Below are 19147 nucleotides of genomic sequence, written 5' to 3'. Positions count from 1 at the left end.
AAAAAAACCCTCAGTTTAATGAAGATAAAATCATTGTTAAGATTAGCGGAATACGCTTCTTCAATGTAAGTTAGTCGGCTATAACCATTAATGTCAGAAAATAGTGTTAAAGAACCGGCCCAACGATTCACCTGGAATTCTGCGAGGCACAGGGTGGAGAAATCGACAGTGCAAATTCTTAACACTAATAAATTCGTAGCAGGTACCAAAAAGTTACCTTGAATTATTTCCAGAAAAACTCAATATTGGCCTGGCATAGAAATCTAGTTTAACAACTAGATCAACAAGGAAAGCATACCCACGTTGTCTAATGAAAAGCACCGACTAGTTGCCATCCTACTGTTATATTAAAAACTTTAGGTCCTTATAAAACATATCTCTCCTTTCTTATTATCACCGAAATCCTAAAATTACCCATTCCTTTTTCAGGTATATCCAGACGAAGGCCACAAATTTGAACGCTCCAACCTTCACGTTCACAAAACTATGGAGCAATTCTTCGATGAATGCTTCGGACCTGTCGAACTCGCTGACTGGGACGCGGGGGGAGTCGGAGGGTTGTTTCCCTTCAGAGATTAGGTGGAAGGGAAATTCCTCTTCGAGATTAGTGCCAGAGCTATGGGAAAACTTCCGGGGAGTGCATGATGACTGTCATCTATTTTGAAAAAGAAGAATAAAAGTAAACTTTACCTTTAGGTCAAAGTAGTAAACTCAAGGTATGGATTATCACAGACATCATAAGCAGAGTTGATGTGGCGATCGCACTACTAACTTGGTTTGACTGTCTGACACGATTCCATTATTGGCTAAGATACGCATTTTGAGAGACAGTTCCATAAATTGAGCCAATAATACAATTGATATAATTGCAATGTGATAGTTACAAGATACACATTCAAAGTCATTTTTTTCCCTCGTTATTTGAATACCAGATCTTCAGGCATCTACTTATTTAAAAAAATGGCGACTTTAAACGCCCAAATTAAAGTTGGTCCAAAATTTTTGCCATTATAGTACTTAACTCAAAGGAAGAAGGCAAAATGACAACCGGTCCAACAACTACCTTTGCATTTAATGTCATCCTTAGGATTATTTTTCGCTCTCCTGTAGTTTGCATGTTAGGATGTTGTGGTCCCATTAATTTTTTACGCTTTTTTCGTGACTTTTGATGATAAAATAACAATTCGACGGTGAAGATTTCATCAGTATACCCAGTTTCATATTCTTACATAGACGTTAATATATAAAAAAGGTGTACAGACCTAGAAGAAATATCAACAAATGTCATAAATCAAAGGAACAATAATTAAAGTTTATTAACATCGATACGCAAACTGCCAAAATTTCAGTGCAAATAGGTACTTTGTCTTAATATTTCAACAAAATGAAAAAATAATATAAAGTAAGAATACATATTTAAAATTATCATTAATGTTTCGCACCAAATAACATTTATCAAAAAAATAATATATTCTATAGAATTATATTATAAATGGTAGAATATTATAAAAAGTCATAATGGTGCATTTTAAAAGAGTTCTAATGGTGAATTCGATATTTAAGCCTAAATACATATTTATTAGGTAGATAGATGGATTTAGAAAGGTGAAAAACGATATTAAAATAACTTTTTAAAAAACCTCGGTGTATTATTAGATTAATAAGTATATTTGGAAAATAGCATGTGAACAATAACGACTCCATAGACAATAACAATATTACTTAACTTTTTTTTTGTTTCTTCTAGATCTTTCTATCTGTTATTTGATGCTTTGATGCATTTATAAATACTGAAATGCTATAAATTAATTCAACATAGGGTAATGCAATTTCTTACATTACGGTGTTTCATCTAAAGTCCGGGGTGCGTCGCGAGAGTTAGTAGTTCCCAAGACGCAGACTATCGTTATTATTATTACAGACTATTCCCTACGTTGAGTATCTTTACAATTTAACGTGAACTTTCAGTACTCTGTTCTTTGGTTCACGTTATACGGCCTTCGTGAAGAGTCGCATTCATCGATGCGAGATAGTAACATTAAAATTACAGAAGAGAGAAGTTATCATACGTCGAAGCGACGCGAGGTAGCCATATTAGAATGATCAGGATTTTATTCGGATTCGGGATTTTACTTTGTTCAAATATCCTTACACCCCATAAAGGGTATCTAGTAGATTTCCGTTAAACACCGTCCGTTCCGTTTAATCCCGCTAACGTTACGTAGGATAACAGGTGTGCTAATAAGGCATTTTCTAGTAAATGATGAGTAGGTATGGAAAATTTTTATTCTAATAAAAATGTTCCATACGTTTCTATATTTTTTCAATTTCATTCTGTATACAAATGAAATTCTTATTTATTAGGTAGTCGATAAAATCTAATCAAAAGACGTTTCTATTTTTGTTGTAGTATATAATTTAGGTTCCTTCTTCTACCTACCTACTTACTGCATTGACTTAATAAATTACAATCGTAGAATATTCCTATCATTAAGTGTCAAGCTCTCTGTTTCTTTAGTTTTTACAATGAATTGTTCACATCCTATTTCCGGAGTGGTAAAATAGCTCCGGTGAAATTTTCTTATGATTATTATAAGGAATAAAAATTCTATATTTTAGTGTAAAATGTATCAACAACCACCTAAACATCTTTACCTCCTTATATATTTCTATATGTCGCTTTCAATGTCATGATCAAAGAGATAATTAGCTTTAAAATCTATGTATTTAGAAATGTTGTCAGAAGTGTTAATATCATAATAGAACTTTAAATAGAACAGAAGAATATTTCTATATACATCCATACGTAATCATTAAAATTGTAGTGTAAATAAAGCAATTTGTTTCAAATAAATGTGGCTTAAAAATTAAGAAAAAATAAAAGTACAACGGTTATGGTACAACTACGCGCACGTGCCAGCTTTTCGTTGCAAACGAACTAGCAATTTTGAAGTATTAGGTAGGTACACAAGATAAAATGTTTTGTTGTTTTATCGCCCACGATGGAAAGTAGACAGTAGGTACACGAGTTACAGCCGAACCACACGTTGCATTGCGAAAGCGGCGCCGAGAGGGCCGCAGCGGTGTTGCTACGGCGTTCTACGTAGAAAAATCCATGGTACACACGGTCTGGCACCGCAGCTGGACTTGAAACCATTCAAACCAAATGGGGAGGGGTTGTAACGCCGCAGCGGCGTGTTATGACCCTGTGTCACTTTCCTATTGGCTCCATGTCAATGCTGCAACGCCGGGTTGCCAGTGTGGACCCCAAGGCATCAAAATTGTAACGATACAGTGCAACGCCACGTGCACGCTGGACTTGTAACCATAGCGTCGAAACCATAGTGGCGAGGGGTCTAAGCGCTGTAAGGCTCCAACTCCGGAGTACCCCGTTTGGCATACCTTGAATTTTTTTATTCGGCGGTGGACACCAATGCGTCGTCATTTTTACGGTGCAACACTGCAACGCGTCTGGATCGTGTAGACCGGCTGGATGTTAGTTCATGTTAATGTCTGTTATCTTTTTCCTCAAACTACTGGACTTGTTCTTGCATTCCATATTTAGGTTCTTTACATGTAGGACCTTATCTTATATATATTCTAGCAGGCTATTCAGTCGTAGGGATTCAAATTTCACTTGTGTAAAATTACCCACTGAAACATTAGTAAATTATTTCTATGGATAAATCACATTAGGCGATAGCAAAGTGGTCTTGTGCGCAACCAGCCTATGTACCATTTACAAAATACAGAAACACGACAAATAAAGAAAGTCATTATGAAACGAAAGTAAACTCTAATCAATGGTTTGAGTATAAATTATTACTATTATCTATCATCTCCAATCATTTTAGTGATATCATCTAGTCATTATAGTTAGTAAGAAGTAGGGTCGTTTTACTTTTAATTCATGGAACACAATGTATTCCTTTATTTTGGAGCAACCGTTTTATTTTATTCATATACCTAACATAATTTGCCCAATGAGTTCAAAATACCTACCTACGTTAAAAAAAATACTCTAGTTGTTTTAAAACGACGACGATAATAGGGGTCCATAGGCCAAAATATCAAAACATCTGAATCAAATGATGATTACTGCCATTAAAACGTGAGTGAATCAAGAAAAAACCAGTAATTACTTATTTAGGTACTACATTTTAGTAAACGTCGAATTATTAATTTTAATAGATTAAATAATACAAATAAAGTATAGAATTACACTTATAACAAAAATATCTATATAATATAATATAATGATATATTATGAAAATTAAGCCTAATTTGCTTATACTCCGTGAAAACAGGAAAGTCAGGAGATGTCCTGAGCATGCTCGGACGTCGGAGCGAAACGTACGTAAAGGGTTCATTGCCGAAGATCTGTTTGGTCTGAAGTATAATTATTGAACTAAATAGGAACAGGAGAATCTGTATGGTGTAACTATAAATTACACCATACAAATCCGCCTGCTTTTCGCGGATTATAGCAAATTAAGTTTAATTTTCATCATAAATCATTCAAGAATCTCTACGTTTATTAACCTAAATACGATGAGTATTAACGGAGTTATTTCTCCATCATTCATATTTCAATCTCCAACTCTTTTACTTATTCCCTACTATAAGAGCTACGTCATTTGATGAATACCTAATATCTCTCATCATACCAATTTATGTACCTGTATATTTTATATTTTATTGTGTCTATTAGAGTATTTCCCCTATTAAAGGTAGGTAAATTTAACTTGTTTTATTACCCATAAATTGAGACATAAAATGACAGTCATAAAATGTATCTATTTCAAAATAAATTGTGCATCACGGTCCTTTTTTCCTCATACCACCGCTAAATGTGGAGGGCGCAGTGGGTATATCAGACTCCTACCGCCTAAGGCCCAACGGAATCCCAACTCGAATAGTGAAACGGGCAACCAAGCGTGGAAACAGTGAGCAGAGCAGGTGTGTATTTACGGTACTCTCCTAGACGCATTTTGTGTCCCTCTGACACCTAGATACTACGGGACTTACAAAAATACGAATTTGCATTACGTCGGAATATGTAATCAATGATTATTTTCTCACTTCAACTGAGATCACCTTACAAATGTCAGAGTAGATAAGCGTATCTACATAAACCAATTTCATAGAAGTTTTGTTTTTTTTTGTTTTTTATACAAAGGCAAACGGTGAGAGCCTAGTGTTTAGAGCTTCGGCCCGACCCTTCTCAGTCTGAGAGGAGACCTGTGGGCATGGGAACAGTAATGGGTTTATAGTGATACTATGGCACCTCAATATCAGTGGGTACCTTAGGTGGGAAGGGTTGGCAAATCAGGATATAAAATCAGTATTTATCAGATATTTAACTTACTTTACACCCCTTATGTATTTTTTTGTTATATGTAAATTTGAGGTTAACACGAATTTATGTAGCTTGACCTCCGTAGGGTATTTACCCATTTATCACAGGTTATGTTACGTACTAACTCAATGAATAAACTCAAATGATAAAAAAAAAATCATGTAATAATATAATGAATAAAAAATGATAGTTTTTAAATGATGTATGTATTTTTAAATGCTCAGTGTATTTGTTGTTTATTTATGTTGAAATGTTGTTTTATAAAAAAAAATGTTTAAACAACTTGTTTTCTTTCATCCCTATACCAATCTTCCATACTTCGATACTAATATTATAAATCAGAAAGTGCGTGTTTTTGTTTGCTACCTATGTCCGGCTCAACCGCTGCACTGATCTTTTGAAATTTGGCACAGAAGTTGCTCTCATCCCGGAGACGGATACTTTTATTCCGGAAAAATGGGAACCCTTTATTTTTCCGGAATAAAAGTACGGGATAGAAGAACGATACTCGTAATAACATTTATTTAGTGCTACCGATATGTTTGGGTAAACCGCTATACCAATCTTGATGTAACTAAATTTAGTAGGTGCATGATGAATTTATTCATGGAGACTGATAAATAATACTTTTTAATCAGAAAATTATTAACGGTACAAATTACGCGGGCGCAGTCGTGGGAAAAGCTTGTCCTTACTAACTAAGCGATCAATCAACTCTATTTTTGGCATAAAGTTGGTTAAAAGGACTGATTGTAAAAACACACACATATAGGCATAGGCTACTTTTTCATCCCGGGAAAACAACCGATTCCCACGGGATTAGATAAAAACCGTTACAAACGCGGTGAGAGCTGTGGATTTAAGGAGGAAGGCCCGGGTTCGATCCCCCGGCAAAATTTTGGAAATTTATAATATCTGACTTTCCCTGGTCTGGTCTGGTGTGGCAGTGTTACAATATATTTTAAAAGCTTCTGTGTTGTCTAGTTACCACCCTACCGACAAAGACGTACCGCTAAGCGATTTAGCGTTCCGGTACGATGTCGCGTAAAAAACGATTAAGGGAATGGGTTTAATATAACTGGCATACCCCTGACAGGTTAGCCCGTTACTACCTTAGACTGCATCATCACATACCAGCAGGTGCTATCGCAGTTTAAAAAAACGAAGAACGCGGTCAACATAGTATGAGCTGAGCAAGTATGTTTAAACGCCCTAATCACGGAAAAATCCACTCAGTGGCGTGCAGGTACCAGCCGACCAGGATGAAAATAAGTTGATGATATATATGATATAAGACTGATGACATATAGGGGAGATAGTCCTAGGAAATCTGGGTAGATAGTGCTTTTATGCGTGAAAGAAGTGCACACCACTATTAACTATTAATTCCATAATCACAGAAATCTAAAAAAAAATAAAGCAACTTTCGGTATTTTTATGAATTATATCGCTAGTTTAACACGTTTTTTTTTATTTAATAAAGGATAAATTTAATAAAAAGTTTATGTTTAAAAATAGTATGTATTAACTTAAATTAATCTATTTTTATACTTAAAATGTTCCCTTATTTAATTAAACCAAAAATAATAATGAACATCACTCGAAATCACGAACGTTTTGATTTTATATTAAGATTAATTTAAATAAATAAAAAAAAAATTTAAGTGAAAATGCGCTGTCGATGGAAATGCGAGGGGGGTTTCAAAGGGGGTGAAAATTTTCATTAATTTTGAGCTAGGATGCACCGTTTCCGAGATATCCTTAATATCCTATATTGCACGCCTCATAAGCGAAGCGTTGAGGTTGTGCTCTACTCTCGACATTTCAAAAAAAGAAGTTTTCTCGAAACTGAAATTGATTTTTTGTTATTTATATTGCACTTACAGGTTAATTTGAGTACACTAATATCAAGTCAAATAATTTGTCAGGCACATAAAATACATTTCAATAACAATTTTTTTGTTTAACATAGTAAATAATAACATTAAACATAATCTTTTCTGGACGTCCGTGACGGGTGTATGTGGCATCAAAATTGGTCGAAAAAATGATCGTATCGGAATAATTTTTTTTTAATTATCTAAAGTAACACACGACATAATTTCTTAGTTAATATGAGCGTTCAATTCACTGTCGTTAAATTTCCATGTAATTATTCTAGCTAATATTAATTTATGGAGGGTAGAGGTAAGGAGAGTCATCTTATATGGGAGAAAAGTTGAAAAAGTGTCCAGTGTATGCGCTAAATAACAGTTCAAAAATCCTCCACAATGGCGCTGGTGGATGCACAGGGTATGGTATGAATGTAGCAATCGTAGATGAATTGAAGTATGCCGAGTTAAAAAATTTAATGTCATTATCGACTAAAGTAGTTAATTATTGAGAATTTCAACAACTTACGTTGTACAAAATATTGTGGTAAATATAACCTTACTTCCTTGTATCTCCATACTTCCTTGTTTATTTTTCAAGCCTACTTACTCTAACAATATTTATATTTGGCGCTTCTTTTAAGAGTTACCCTGATGCCAATGTGGCGCCATCCTAATTTAATACATTTTGACGACACTTTTTCATATACACAGATGACTCTCATTACCCTCCATATATTAATTGTAACTTTCAATGTGCAAATCATTATGACATTCCCGTGTCTTGTTTACAAAAAATGAATAATAATTAATATGAAAAAAAAAATTTGTAATGAGCATTGAAAGTTTCAGTTAAAAAAAAATCAATTTTATTGTGAAAAAAATGAGATTATGAGGCGTGCACTTTTGGATTTTCCAAATTTTTTTAATTTGTTCTTTCGATATATTTTTAAACCCGGACGCAAAAACTACTCGTTGTTATAAGTTAAACATGTCTGTGGCATATTTCCGGAACGGATGAAACGATTTTTATTTAGTTTTTGTTTTTGGTTTGAAATGTGAATTATGATATTATATTATAATTATTAGTCGGGAGTGTTCTTAGCTATGTTCGATGTAAATCGGTTCAAATTACAAATTAATTTATTTTCACAAGTCCCTCAATGTGTGTATCAATAACCAATAAAACACACTATGACAATTTTAAAGCCAAGCTTCACACAGGACCCTATTAAAAGGATCACCTTAAAGCAGACACGAAATTTTAATTCTAATAATTTATTTCAAGTAACACCATGAAACTACTGCACTTGGGGTTGGCTCACGAAGAGGAGGAAGTCCTTAACGGCTAAGAGTACAGATACGAAATTTCATAAATGCCACTATGACTTGGTTGCTGGCCTTACGGTTGCATTCAACTAGTGAACTCCTCGGCGGCTTAGATGATAGACGTGAAATGTCCATTCTGGTTTTATTATAAATATGGATATTGCATTTATGAAGATTATTATAAAATGTAATATTAACTTTTAATAGGTATTTTATAGCAAGCTTTTTTTTGTAGATATATAAGATGGCATTCTTAGTAGCTTCTTAGTATGCGATTACGTCATAAATTAACCCTACTGTCAAAATTTTAAGTTTCTAACCCCAGCGGTGTAGGATATGCGTTGATGTCTCGACAGTCAGACAGGACTTTGAATTTCTTTAATTATAAATTCAAATTTCATTATTAAATATATTAAATTCAAAGCTCATTTATTGTATTTAGAAGCTGTTGCTGCATTTGAAACCTTATTTACAGATATTTCTGTCTTCATAATTAAACTTTTAACCAGATAATTAATGATAATACGCCAGACAATACAAATATATTTTTACATAAACGACAGCCATCTTTGATTTGAAAATGAACGTAATTTTTATTATCAGTACAATCAATCAATCATTTATTTTTGTACTCGTATAGCAATCCTATAGATTTACACAAATAAAAATCGGTCATCTTTGATTTTGGTAACATTCGGTTTTGAAGTCGGTTAATAGCCTCCTTTACGTGGGTCTGCTAACAAGATTTTGAGATGTTTCCTTTTGACCTATATTCAAAACTGATCGATAGTCAAAATCTTAAAAATTTCTTCACCTTGCAAACTGTAAGATATTTTAATTACTTATTATATATATTCAACGGCTAGTGATATTTTAATTACTTATTATATTGCATAATTAGATTTTTTGATTGATCGAATAACTAATATCAGGCGCGTTTAAGGCTAGCTTAAATCTAGTATGACATTAAATGAATAGAAATAAAACAATTATGTAGGTAACCGGAATCACGATTTATTTATCTTACAGATTTATTAACTTAAATAACATTGCCTATTCTACCGCTAGCAAGCCCCTCAACAGCCAAGCACCAAAGAGACCTGGAATGGAAAATAAAATATTTATATATTTATTGGTTTAATAGTGTTAATACGTAATCTTTCCAAAAAAGCACAAAAAAGTGTATTTGCAAAATCAACAAGTATGTTTTCTCTTGACATTTCTTGATTAATTTTAAAATTGTGATTTTTTATTTCAAATTGTTGTTTTACCTTTTCTAGTTGGTTTTATTTGAATAAAAAAATACTCCACGCTAGACAGCAACAGAAAATAACTTTGAGATCATTGCAAGTTCTGTCTAGCAATAAGTACAAATTGGCTAATTTAAGCTCAATATAAATTATCTTAGTTTGACCGAAACTGGCGAATCAAATCAATAAATGTCTTATCAACTTACAGTTTACTTCCAGCGGTTGTTTTCGTAGTCCCATTTCGAGGATAGCCCATCCACGGGGTTGACCTGGAGGTCCAGCATACGCTTGAGTTGTGCTTTCTGGTTTTCCTCGCTAAACGACTCGGGCAGAGGAGAGTACACTGAAAATAAATAGACGCATACATTAATCGAATCTAAAAATCATCGCTTAGGCATCGCTCACCATCCCCTGACAACGTATTTTTTAAACATTGGCAAAAAGTGTACCAGATTCCGAACCTAAAATGATATAAAAAAAATAGGTACATTTTAATTGTAATTTAATTTATTCTAATTTTAATTTTAATAAATTATTGTTTTTATTTTTTAATCTGAGTGTCTTTTATATTTACCGACCCCCTGGCTTGAAATAGAATGATTTCTTTTTTTTATTAATATAGCATGAGACCTCCATGGCGCAACGGCAATTTTTGGGCAATTTAGGAATTTATATTTTCTGAAAATTATGAATTTTCTGGTCAGGTCTTGTGGGAGGCTCTAGCCGTGGCTAGATACCACCCTACCGACAAAGACGTGCCGCTAAGCGATTTAGTGGTCCGGTGCGATGTCGCGTCGCGTAGAAACCGATTAGGGATATGGCTCTACCTCTAACTTACCATAGAGGTTAATATGCTACCATCTTATACTGCATCATCTCTTGAGAGACACCAGATGAGTTTGCAGTCAAGGGCTTTTAGCAAAATAAAAAAAAAGCATCAGTTCCTTTCTTCCTCAACATTAACCTGATTGAACGTTTATCACAAAGAATAATAAAATTACTGAAATCCCAGCACAATTTATTTTCTGGTTTAAGAGACCTATTTAAGCACTCCTTTGATTAAAGTTAGGCAATAGACCAGTTTATGTTGCTTTGGTACCTACCTATTAAATGTAGTTACACAAAAGGTTTATGCGATGATGAGAGTACGTAATCAACCAGAACTACCATAACTATTACAACCTTTTTGCATATACCTACCTAATACAAAACACAAAATAAGCAGCTTGCTAGCTACCTACCTAAATTGACATGAAATAAGTCACGAGGGCCTGTCTAGATAGTTTTCGTAATAAATAACTATAGCTTCTTTAAGAAATTTAAATATTACTTGCTTTAAGCGGTGAAGGAAATAATCGTGAGCAAACCTGCATGCCTGAGAGTTCTCCATAATGTTCTAAACGGTGTGTGAAATCTACCAATAGACTATGGCCTAAAACCTTGGCATAGGTTGGTAATGGGTTGATGATGATAACTTCAGGTAGGATAATAAGACTTTTGCTTCAATTGATCACTAAAAGATAAACTGCAAACTTACCAAAGAGTTTCATGCCCATATAAGCCCATAGGGACATAGAGGCAATAACGAGGGCCCAACCAATGACTCCCTTCCATTGTCCTGTGGGGGCTTGGAACTCAGCGAAGGTCTGGCAGAAAGACGCGCGATAAAGGGCCTTTTTCTCTTCAACGGTCAGTTTGCGCCAGTCACCCTTTTCTTTTTCACGGAGAATCTAAATATACATCATAGAAATTATTTCACAGTACCAAGAACACATAAGATTCCTAACATTGTAGTTTCTCTGATCAGAAACACTACCAACAGTTGATGTAACATAATGTACCAGACATAGAATTTAAACTTCCAAACTATATATATTAGATGTCTTAAAAAGTGACTTTGATAAATTCTAATATAAAATAATTTTAGTTGTTACTACTTTTGCCAGTGACATTTAAAAAAAATTACTTTTCTCAGTGACATTTAAATATAGAATATGTGGCTAATGTTGTTGAAAAAAATACATTATAGCAATAAATAAACTGCAAAGACAGTGAGGATTTGAAAATAAATCATCTTGATGGGGCAATTCCTAGTACTTACCTTAATATCAGGTGTGTCAGGGCGGAACCTCACAGCGGGTAGGGGGTAGTCAGGCCTGTCCATATAGTTGGGCTGACCATTGAAACCATAGCCTACCCACTCACGGTTACCAACCTATAAAGAAAATAAGTCCAATTAATATTTATTTTTTGTATCTAAGTTTGAAATTGTTCTCCTCTTGCCTAGTGGCCAAAGTTTTGGCTATTCAAATTGAAAAGGAATGCACCTCTTAGTTTAGAGTTATAAGTATTTTTAATTTAAGAATAAATATAACTTGTTCTAAAGGCATGCCTCACTGGGCCAGCATGGTAAACTGTGGTTTTAACCCTTCTCAGTCTGGGAGGTGACCCATGTTCTGTAGTGTACTGGAAATGGGATGATCATGTGCAACACAGATTTTCAATCATCATTTCGGAATTAACTATAGGTACTGTCTTGTTTAATAAAACATCAAGTTAACAACCTCTCTGGCACAGTGGTTAATGATGTGGACATAAAAGTTTGATTTCCCAGGTCACTAAACCCATTATTTCTATATGACATCGCACTTGAACATTGACTCACGGCACGGCCAAAGCCTCATGCTAGACCACATCAGAAAAATATTATAACTTCTAAATTGGCACTGCCGGGAATCCAACCCGGGATCTCCTACCACTTTACAGATTATATAATAAAATATGCCATTATATATATATATATGATATACCTTGGCCATTTCACTAGAAGCCCTAGTTCCAGCAGGCACACGGATTGCATCTAACAATGCACGACGCAAGAGAATATTCGCCATCTGTAATTAAAGTTTTAAATTTATTTAACATTATATATATATATTTTATCTTACTGTTTGATGCCTGAAATGTAGCTGAGTTATCTGAACTACATAGTTTGTGTATGCATTTCAATTTAAAAATAAAGGACTAAATGCTTTTGCCTGATACATCTTGATTTCAACCTAACTTCACTTTGAAACTAATTACCTACTGGCAATGAAAATTTTGCGTCTGTTTAACACAAATTAAATCCATACAGAAGATTTTATCCTCCTCCTGCAATATGTTTACCAGCATTTTGCTTTGTATACTTAGGTCACTGGGATTGGAGTGGTTTAACATTAATAATGTTAACAGTAAATAAAAATAAATAACAAAAATCGATAGTAAACCGTAAAAATTAAGAAATTTATAGGCAGGCTCATAAACCCATTTGTCAAACAACAAAGAAACTAAGTAATTAATTTATGTTTTACTGTATGGTAAGGTTTTCTTTACTAAGATTGCATTACTTTGTAATACAAACTCACGTATATATTTGAGACAATTTTGAAACAAACTCTTGTCTACCTCATTAGATTGTTATATTTACATGGCGACGTAGTATAGAGCCCCTGATAAGACCTAGTTTTCAGTGATATAAATAATTTGGCTTAAGATTAGTATCCGTCTATTCGAATACCGTATAACAATCGAATGATAAATCTCCTGATAACATTTCATAGGTTATGTGTACCTATCGATTGCTAGTTACATAACTAAAATTTTCTTGTATGACCGCATAATACATTCAAAATTCCATTTGACTATATGGTTTTAACTATTTTTAAACGAATGCAGAGTATTCAGGAAGTTAAAACTCAAATATGTTTAAAATATGTTTTGAAATTAGAATTGCAAAGACATTTCCTCAGTCGCACCTGTTAAAATGTTTCGTAACTTACCGCTATAGCACAAATTTGTCACTTATTAGAGAATAGTATTAATAAAATTAAATGAAATCACTATATTCACACTAAGGATTAAAATATTTTACCTTTTAGAAGAGAATTTATAGTGTTGTACAATATAATCAAGCCTTTTTCTCAACACCGACCCTGCCCTGGCCCCGTACGTATTAAAGAGGCGACCTCTAGCGAAACTTTGGTATCACTCATGCGCTGTCATTGTCAAAGTAATCAATAATCTTTAACGTTTCGTTCCACTAAAGACATCGATTGCAAATTATGAGGATATAACTAAGTTATTATGTTCTTATATGTTATTAAACAGAAGAAAAGTTGTGATAACTGTCAGTGGAGAGTGGAATTAATCTAAAACAAATTCCATATCTAGGTTTTTATTTTCAGAAAAAAAGAAGTTTAAACAGGCTTCCAACTAAGGCACATACTGAACCTTACGACAGCCGTATTTTAGGTTTGCCTCATCACCATATACCATATTATAACGGCCACTATTGTGGGGCCGGCAACGACCTCCTATAGAGCTCAAATAAATTTTGGCATTTACAATCATAATAGTTTTATTTAGCGGGACCTTCATTCTAGTTAGCGTCCCAAATTTTGCTCCCTGCGTTTTATTATGGAAATAGTGTTCAAAATTTGGAATTTCCTGTCTAATAGCTTCAGAAATTAGCCCAAGATAGTCATTTTCTGGTAACTTTTTCCCTTTGCTCTTGTTAAGTCTTCAAATTCATCTACAGGTATGCTCATTCCATTACCGACACCTTCATTTTCATTGTATACGTCATCTACTATATTTTTAATATTATCTTTTTTTTCATCATCTGATAAATACAATAAAGTTATCACGCTCTCATTATTAGACTTTATCCGGTCGCTGACACTTTTTGAGTCTCCAAATTCAGGAATATTTTTAACATCCATTGGTATACCCTGCACTTCTTCTTTCTTTCCCAAATTTACATTTTCAATCAACTTTTCTATTTCTTCATCAAAATCATAGGAGATTGGTATTTTTTTTCCATTATATAATGTGTCTTTAACGACTTTATTCTTTGTGCCACTGTCTTCTGATGAAATTTCTGAATATCCTGCCTGTTTTGATTTTTCAGTTAAATCTTCATTGTATTTTGTCCCATAATTTACGGTAGATTCAAGTTCTATGCTATCTTTAATATCTTTGACAAGTCTGTTTTCAGATACATCTCCGCTGTGAAATATAGTAGATAAAAAATCTTTAAAGACGTTATCATCAAATATTCTAAGTTGGTTGTCTATTAATGATATTGGGACTGGATTCATTTCTCCTCCGGTAAGTGGTGGTATTTTGAACGTGGTTGGCCTTTTAGTTGTTTGCAATGGTCGAGCTGTTAATGGATCATGTATTGGTTTCAGAGTTGTTCTCTTCTTTGAAACTGGGACATCCTGAAAAATATTGTTAATTTGTATTCAACTTTACTAAAACGTTAGTTTTCTAATTTATGTTTGTGAAAAAACTATGCACAGACCATGTCCATTATTTCCTCAACCCAATCACTGTAGTATCCTAGCTTAGTGAATACTGTTGGAGCATCGGGAGTTCCACATACAGGAGATCCAAAACTTATAATACCCATCAGTATTCCGTCTGCTATACCAGGACCACCGACGTCATGCTGTAAAATTAAAATAGAGGTGGTGAGTTCGCTACCATCTTAATTACTTACCACCAGGTAATAACAGTCAACAGGCTAACTTATAGTGGTATAAATATAAAGAAAAACAAAAGTCTTAAATAGATAATATGGTTTGCTTTAGATTCGGAGCTTACATGTTTACAAATACATACCTAGAATAACTTCGCTCAAAAAATTGATAATGAATTGAAAACCTTTCAAACGTGAAAAGCGAATCATCTAGGACCAATCTTTTTAGAACAACTACGATGATTTTAATAACTTTAACAGTTAGTACCGATAGTAATAACTAATAATAAAAGAGAGTTTCTCCATTATCACTCCTTTGTCGATATAAAAAAAATATACATTTATATAATATTTATCACATACATTACAAGCCCCGCCACCCCTTGAAAGGAATCCTGCGCAAAAGTTCTTCCTAGTGACGTACTCCCTGAAATTCGATTATATAATTAATATTTAAAAATCCTTTCGGAATGTAAGCTCCGCATTTAAATCATGTATTAGATACCTTGAATACACATCTTGGCAGTCTTCCAATGGATAGATATCAAGAACAGCAAATGACAATATATTTTTCCAAGGGTTGCCAATAACGGGGCTGTGCTACTCAAACAATGGAAATACACCTTATTGAGTTAAATGTGAATAATAGAAAAACTTCATAAAAAAAATCCAGCGTGGCATTATTTGATCATGATATTTTTATACATCTTCATATTTCTTGTGTGCGTATGTCACTGAACTCCTCCTAAACGGCGCGACCGATTTGAATGAATCTTTTGGTATGCGTTTGGGTGGCACCCTGGATGGTATAGATTCACAAATCAGCCCGACAGATCGCGCTGGGGTCCGCTAGTAATGATATAATAATTTTGAATTTTAAACAACAAACTTTACTTTCATAATTTGTTTTATACGTGTAAAATCAGGTAAAATTGAAAAAAATGCCTGTTTCTGTTCCTACAATATAATAATAAATAACTACACCGTTCGATGGAGTAATTGCGGATCGGTAGACTTCACACGCCTTGAGAACGTTATGAAGAACGCTCAGGCATTCAGGTTTCGTCACGATGTTTTCCTTCACCATTTAAAGCAAGTGATATTTAAATTGCTTAAATTAAAAATAAGTTATTAAAGTATGGTATGGCAAGGTAACATTAAAATAGTTCATACTTCTTTTGCTCCCCATCCAAGAATAGCAATGCCTGGTGTAGTCACAGGTAAACGTGACGGTTGCCTATCAAAATCAATTTTCTTAATTCTGTTACTTCGCTTTTTGAAGTTTAAATGCCTTAGTAGTCGCAGCACACAAATATTGTTTCTCAAATTCTTTGGATTATAATCAGGATGAAAATATATTTCAAGTACTGGAATTACTTCGCCGCCACCACTGTAGAAACTGCTCCCAACACGAGCTGACAGAAAAGCAGGATTTTCACGAAATAATCGGTTATTCCACGCCCTTGAATATGAAGAAAAAAATATTGCAGTTCAATATCATTATAAATAAAATCATACCTATGTTTCTAAAGAAGCTGTGATAGCCCAGTGGGTAGAACTTCGACTTCACTTTCGGTGGGGCGAGTTCGAGTCCACACGCACGCACACACCTCTAATTTTTCTAAGTTATGTGCGTTTCAAGCAATTAAAATACCACTTGCTTCAACGGTGAAGGAAAACATCGTGAGGAAACCTACATACCTGAGAGTTCTCCATAGTGTTCTCAAAGGTGTGTAAAGTCACCCAATCCGCACTGGGCCAGCGTGGTGGACTACGGCCTTAACCACTTCTCATTGTGGGAGGAGATCCGTGCCGGTTAGAAGGCCGGTAATGGGTTGATACGATAATGATGATTATGAGGTTTCTAAATGCAAACCTAGAGAGATTTTTAAAGAGATATCGACAAACAGATTAAATAGGAAATTAATTATAAACACTGGACTCACAGTTGCAAACATGATGAAGCCGTAATGATTAAGTCAGACTTAACTATAGATCCAGCGCAGTGGAAATTATTGAAGATTTGAATCGATGCCATGAACGGAAAATGTTTAATTTTAGTCCTATCGCCTTTATAGATTCGTCGTGTACTAGGCTCTAACGAGAGATGGAAATATTAATAATGGTTACATTGTGTAAGCTTAGTAGAGAGGTACACAAGAATTGACAATACTTGTTACCCCAAAATTCATTTTCATTGAGGATGTCGATGTCGTCAAATTTATATAATTTGGAGTTGTTATATTTTCCTCCGTTCTCTACAAACATTTTTAAAATATGTGTATTTATATGAGGATATCCTTTATCAACACTGTGCGTTTCTTTTAATTTCTTGAGTATTTTCAAAAAGTATGATATGTGAGTGATTACTCTTTCGTCTTTATCTATTACTTTATTTTCAACAAATTGGTTTAGTTTTAAAGCATTTATTATTTCCATGAAATCCACAGTTTTATTTATATTTTTATGGTTAATTCTAACAATTCGAGCTATTTGGTTAAGAGTGTCAAAATCTTGTAACGCAATAGACGTAAAATACTTATGAATCCTACAATATTCCTTAAATTTCGTGTGTTCTTTAATGTTTTTTAGTTTGAGATTATAGAAAAGATTATTAAATGTATGACGGATGATGGCTTCTGATGTTAAAATAACGTTTTCTTCAATCGGTAGCGGAATTTCTACAAGGCTTTGATTTAATTTAAAACAATTTAGTACGATTGAAAGAAAAATATGGCGTTTCGAGAAAAACATGCTACAATAAACTAAACTTAAAAATTCACTTATTCTTCCCTATTTTGTAAACTCTAAACTTTGCAGTTGTAAGGTATACTTAAATAAAAGTGAAAAGTTACTTATGGGTCTTCTGCCGTTTACTTTTTTATATTGGTATCGGAAATCTCTTTTCCTTAATAGTTATTAGAATTTTTATTGACTGTGATAAAAATATAAAACAAAACTTAGAAATTTTACAATTCCATACGTAGGCAGTAGTAGTATAGTAAAATTTCAGTCATATTTTTTATTGTTTCAGCTAACTATAGTCAGTAACATTTATGAGTGGATACAGCCTGTAATTTTTGTGTCTTATTAGGCAGCCTTAAAGAAACTTTACATGCAAATATTTTCATAACTCTATAAAAGAAGATCTTGAAACTTAAAGCGAATATTTAATTTATTGGTCTTAGAAATTTCAAAACCTTGATAAAGTACAGTCCTGTTAAATCATGAGTTTCGGAAACGTTTTTGATAGTTCCGATTATTATAAAGAAAAGAGATACAATATATATAATTATTAACACTATATTATCGATGATACAATTATTACAATGCCGTATATTTATTATAAGAGAAATTTAGTGATACCCCGGCAATTCATTAACATATAAAAGAAATCAAAGCGGTCCCAATATACTTCCTGACTGTCTGATACAAGTATAAAAGGTATGTTATACCACAATACAATCAGATTTAATGGATCTTTTGGTATTGTAAGAGGTTTGGCATATTTCCCAATTTTGTCCTTTCTATTCTGTACTGTATCTTGTTTCATCCTACTACTCCTGTTTATCTCAAAGATAAATTTATGTTTACTGCGCTTCGAGGAGGTTTATCTTAAAGGTGCTTGGTCAGCCCTTTTTTTTTCATAAATCCTTTACGGTTCAGGCCATTACACTTTGGAGCGCCCGGCTGCCCGCCCGTTTCTTTTATCTCTATTCTTTTTCTATTTTGAATTTGTTGTGTGGTATACAAAAAAAAAATTATATTTCTTCAGACGACTTATTCGACTATACAAAAACAGCGTTAATAAAAT

At 33.6% G+C, this 19147-nt stretch overlaps 3 protein-coding genes across 3 annotated transcripts in view; 1 reads left to right on the top strand and 2 right to left on the bottom strand.

Moving 5' to 3' along the window:
- Positions 1-1347, top strand: part of LOC120624041 (inactive dipeptidyl peptidase 10) — a 204304-nt gene extending 202957 nt beyond the window's left edge. The window contains exon 18 of the mRNA XM_039890357.1: positions 430-1347. Coding sequence (XP_039746291.1) covers positions 430-579 — 150 coding nt within the window. The 3' untranslated portion in view covers positions 580-1347. The remainder of the gene's footprint in view (positions 1-429) is intronic.
- Positions 1348-9553: 8206 nt separating this feature from the next.
- LOC120623573 lies at positions 9554-13839 on the bottom strand. The gene is made up of 6 exons (XM_039889614.1): positions 13723-13839; positions 12620-12703; positions 11911-12024; positions 11347-11539; positions 10016-10152; positions 9554-9659 (listed from the first exon to the last, which is right to left on the bottom strand). The coding sequence occupies exons 2-5, from the start codon at positions 12701-12703 to the stop codon at positions 10019-10021; spliced, it is 525 nt and encodes a 174-aa protein (XP_039745548.1). The 5' UTR covers positions 13723-13839; the 3' UTR covers positions 9554-9659; positions 10016-10018.
- A 478-nt stretch (positions 13840-14317) lies between these two features.
- Positions 14318-18087, bottom strand: LOC120629163. The gene is made up of 8 exons (XM_039898030.1): positions 17886-18087; positions 17514-17723; positions 17280-17430; positions 16507-16795; positions 15839-15933; positions 15697-15760; positions 15157-15303; positions 14318-15073 (listed from the first exon to the last, which is right to left on the bottom strand). Exons 1-8 carry the CDS (start codon positions 18085-18087, stop codon positions 14318-14320), a joined length of 1914 nt encoding a protein of 637 aa, XP_039753964.1.
- Between the last annotated feature and the right edge of the window lie 1060 nt (positions 18088-19147).

The sequence above is a fragment of the Pararge aegeria genome, chromosome 1, assembly GCF_905163445.1.
Source record: "Pararge aegeria chromosome 1, ilParAegt1.1, whole genome shotgun sequence".
NCBI classification, from domain to species: Eukaryota; Metazoa; Arthropoda; class Insecta; order Lepidoptera; family Nymphalidae; genus Pararge; species Pararge aegeria.
This window is presented reverse-complemented; position numbering and strand designations above follow the sequence as displayed.

Excerpts from the sequence above, each read along its gene's own strand:
- LOC120623573 (XM_039889614.1), bottom strand. The coding sequence starts at position 12,703 with ATGGCGAATATTCTCTTGCGTCGTGCATTGTTAGATGCAATCCGTGTG. Across the intron at positions 12,025-12,619 it reads CTTCTAGTGAAATGGCCAAG|GTTGGTAACCGTGAGTGGGT; the intron begins GTATATCATATA and ends TTTTCTTTATAG. Across the intron at positions 10,153-11,346 it reads TATGGGCATGAAACTCTTTG|TGTACTCTCCTCTGCCCGAG; the intron begins GTAAGTTTGCAG and ends ATTTATTTTCAG.
- LOC120629163 (XM_039898030.1), bottom strand. The coding sequence starts at position 18,087 with ATGTTTTTCTCGAAACGCCATATTTTTCTTTCAATCGTACTAAATTGT. Across the intron at positions 16,796-17,279 it reads GCTTCATCATGTTTGCAACT|GGCGTGGAATAACCGATTAT; the intron begins GTGAGTCCAGTG and ends TTCATATTCAAG. Across the intron at positions 15,304-15,696 it reads GGGGTGGCGGGGCTTGTAAT|CATGACGTCGGTGGTCCTGG; the intron begins GTATGTGATAAA and ends TTAATTTTACAG.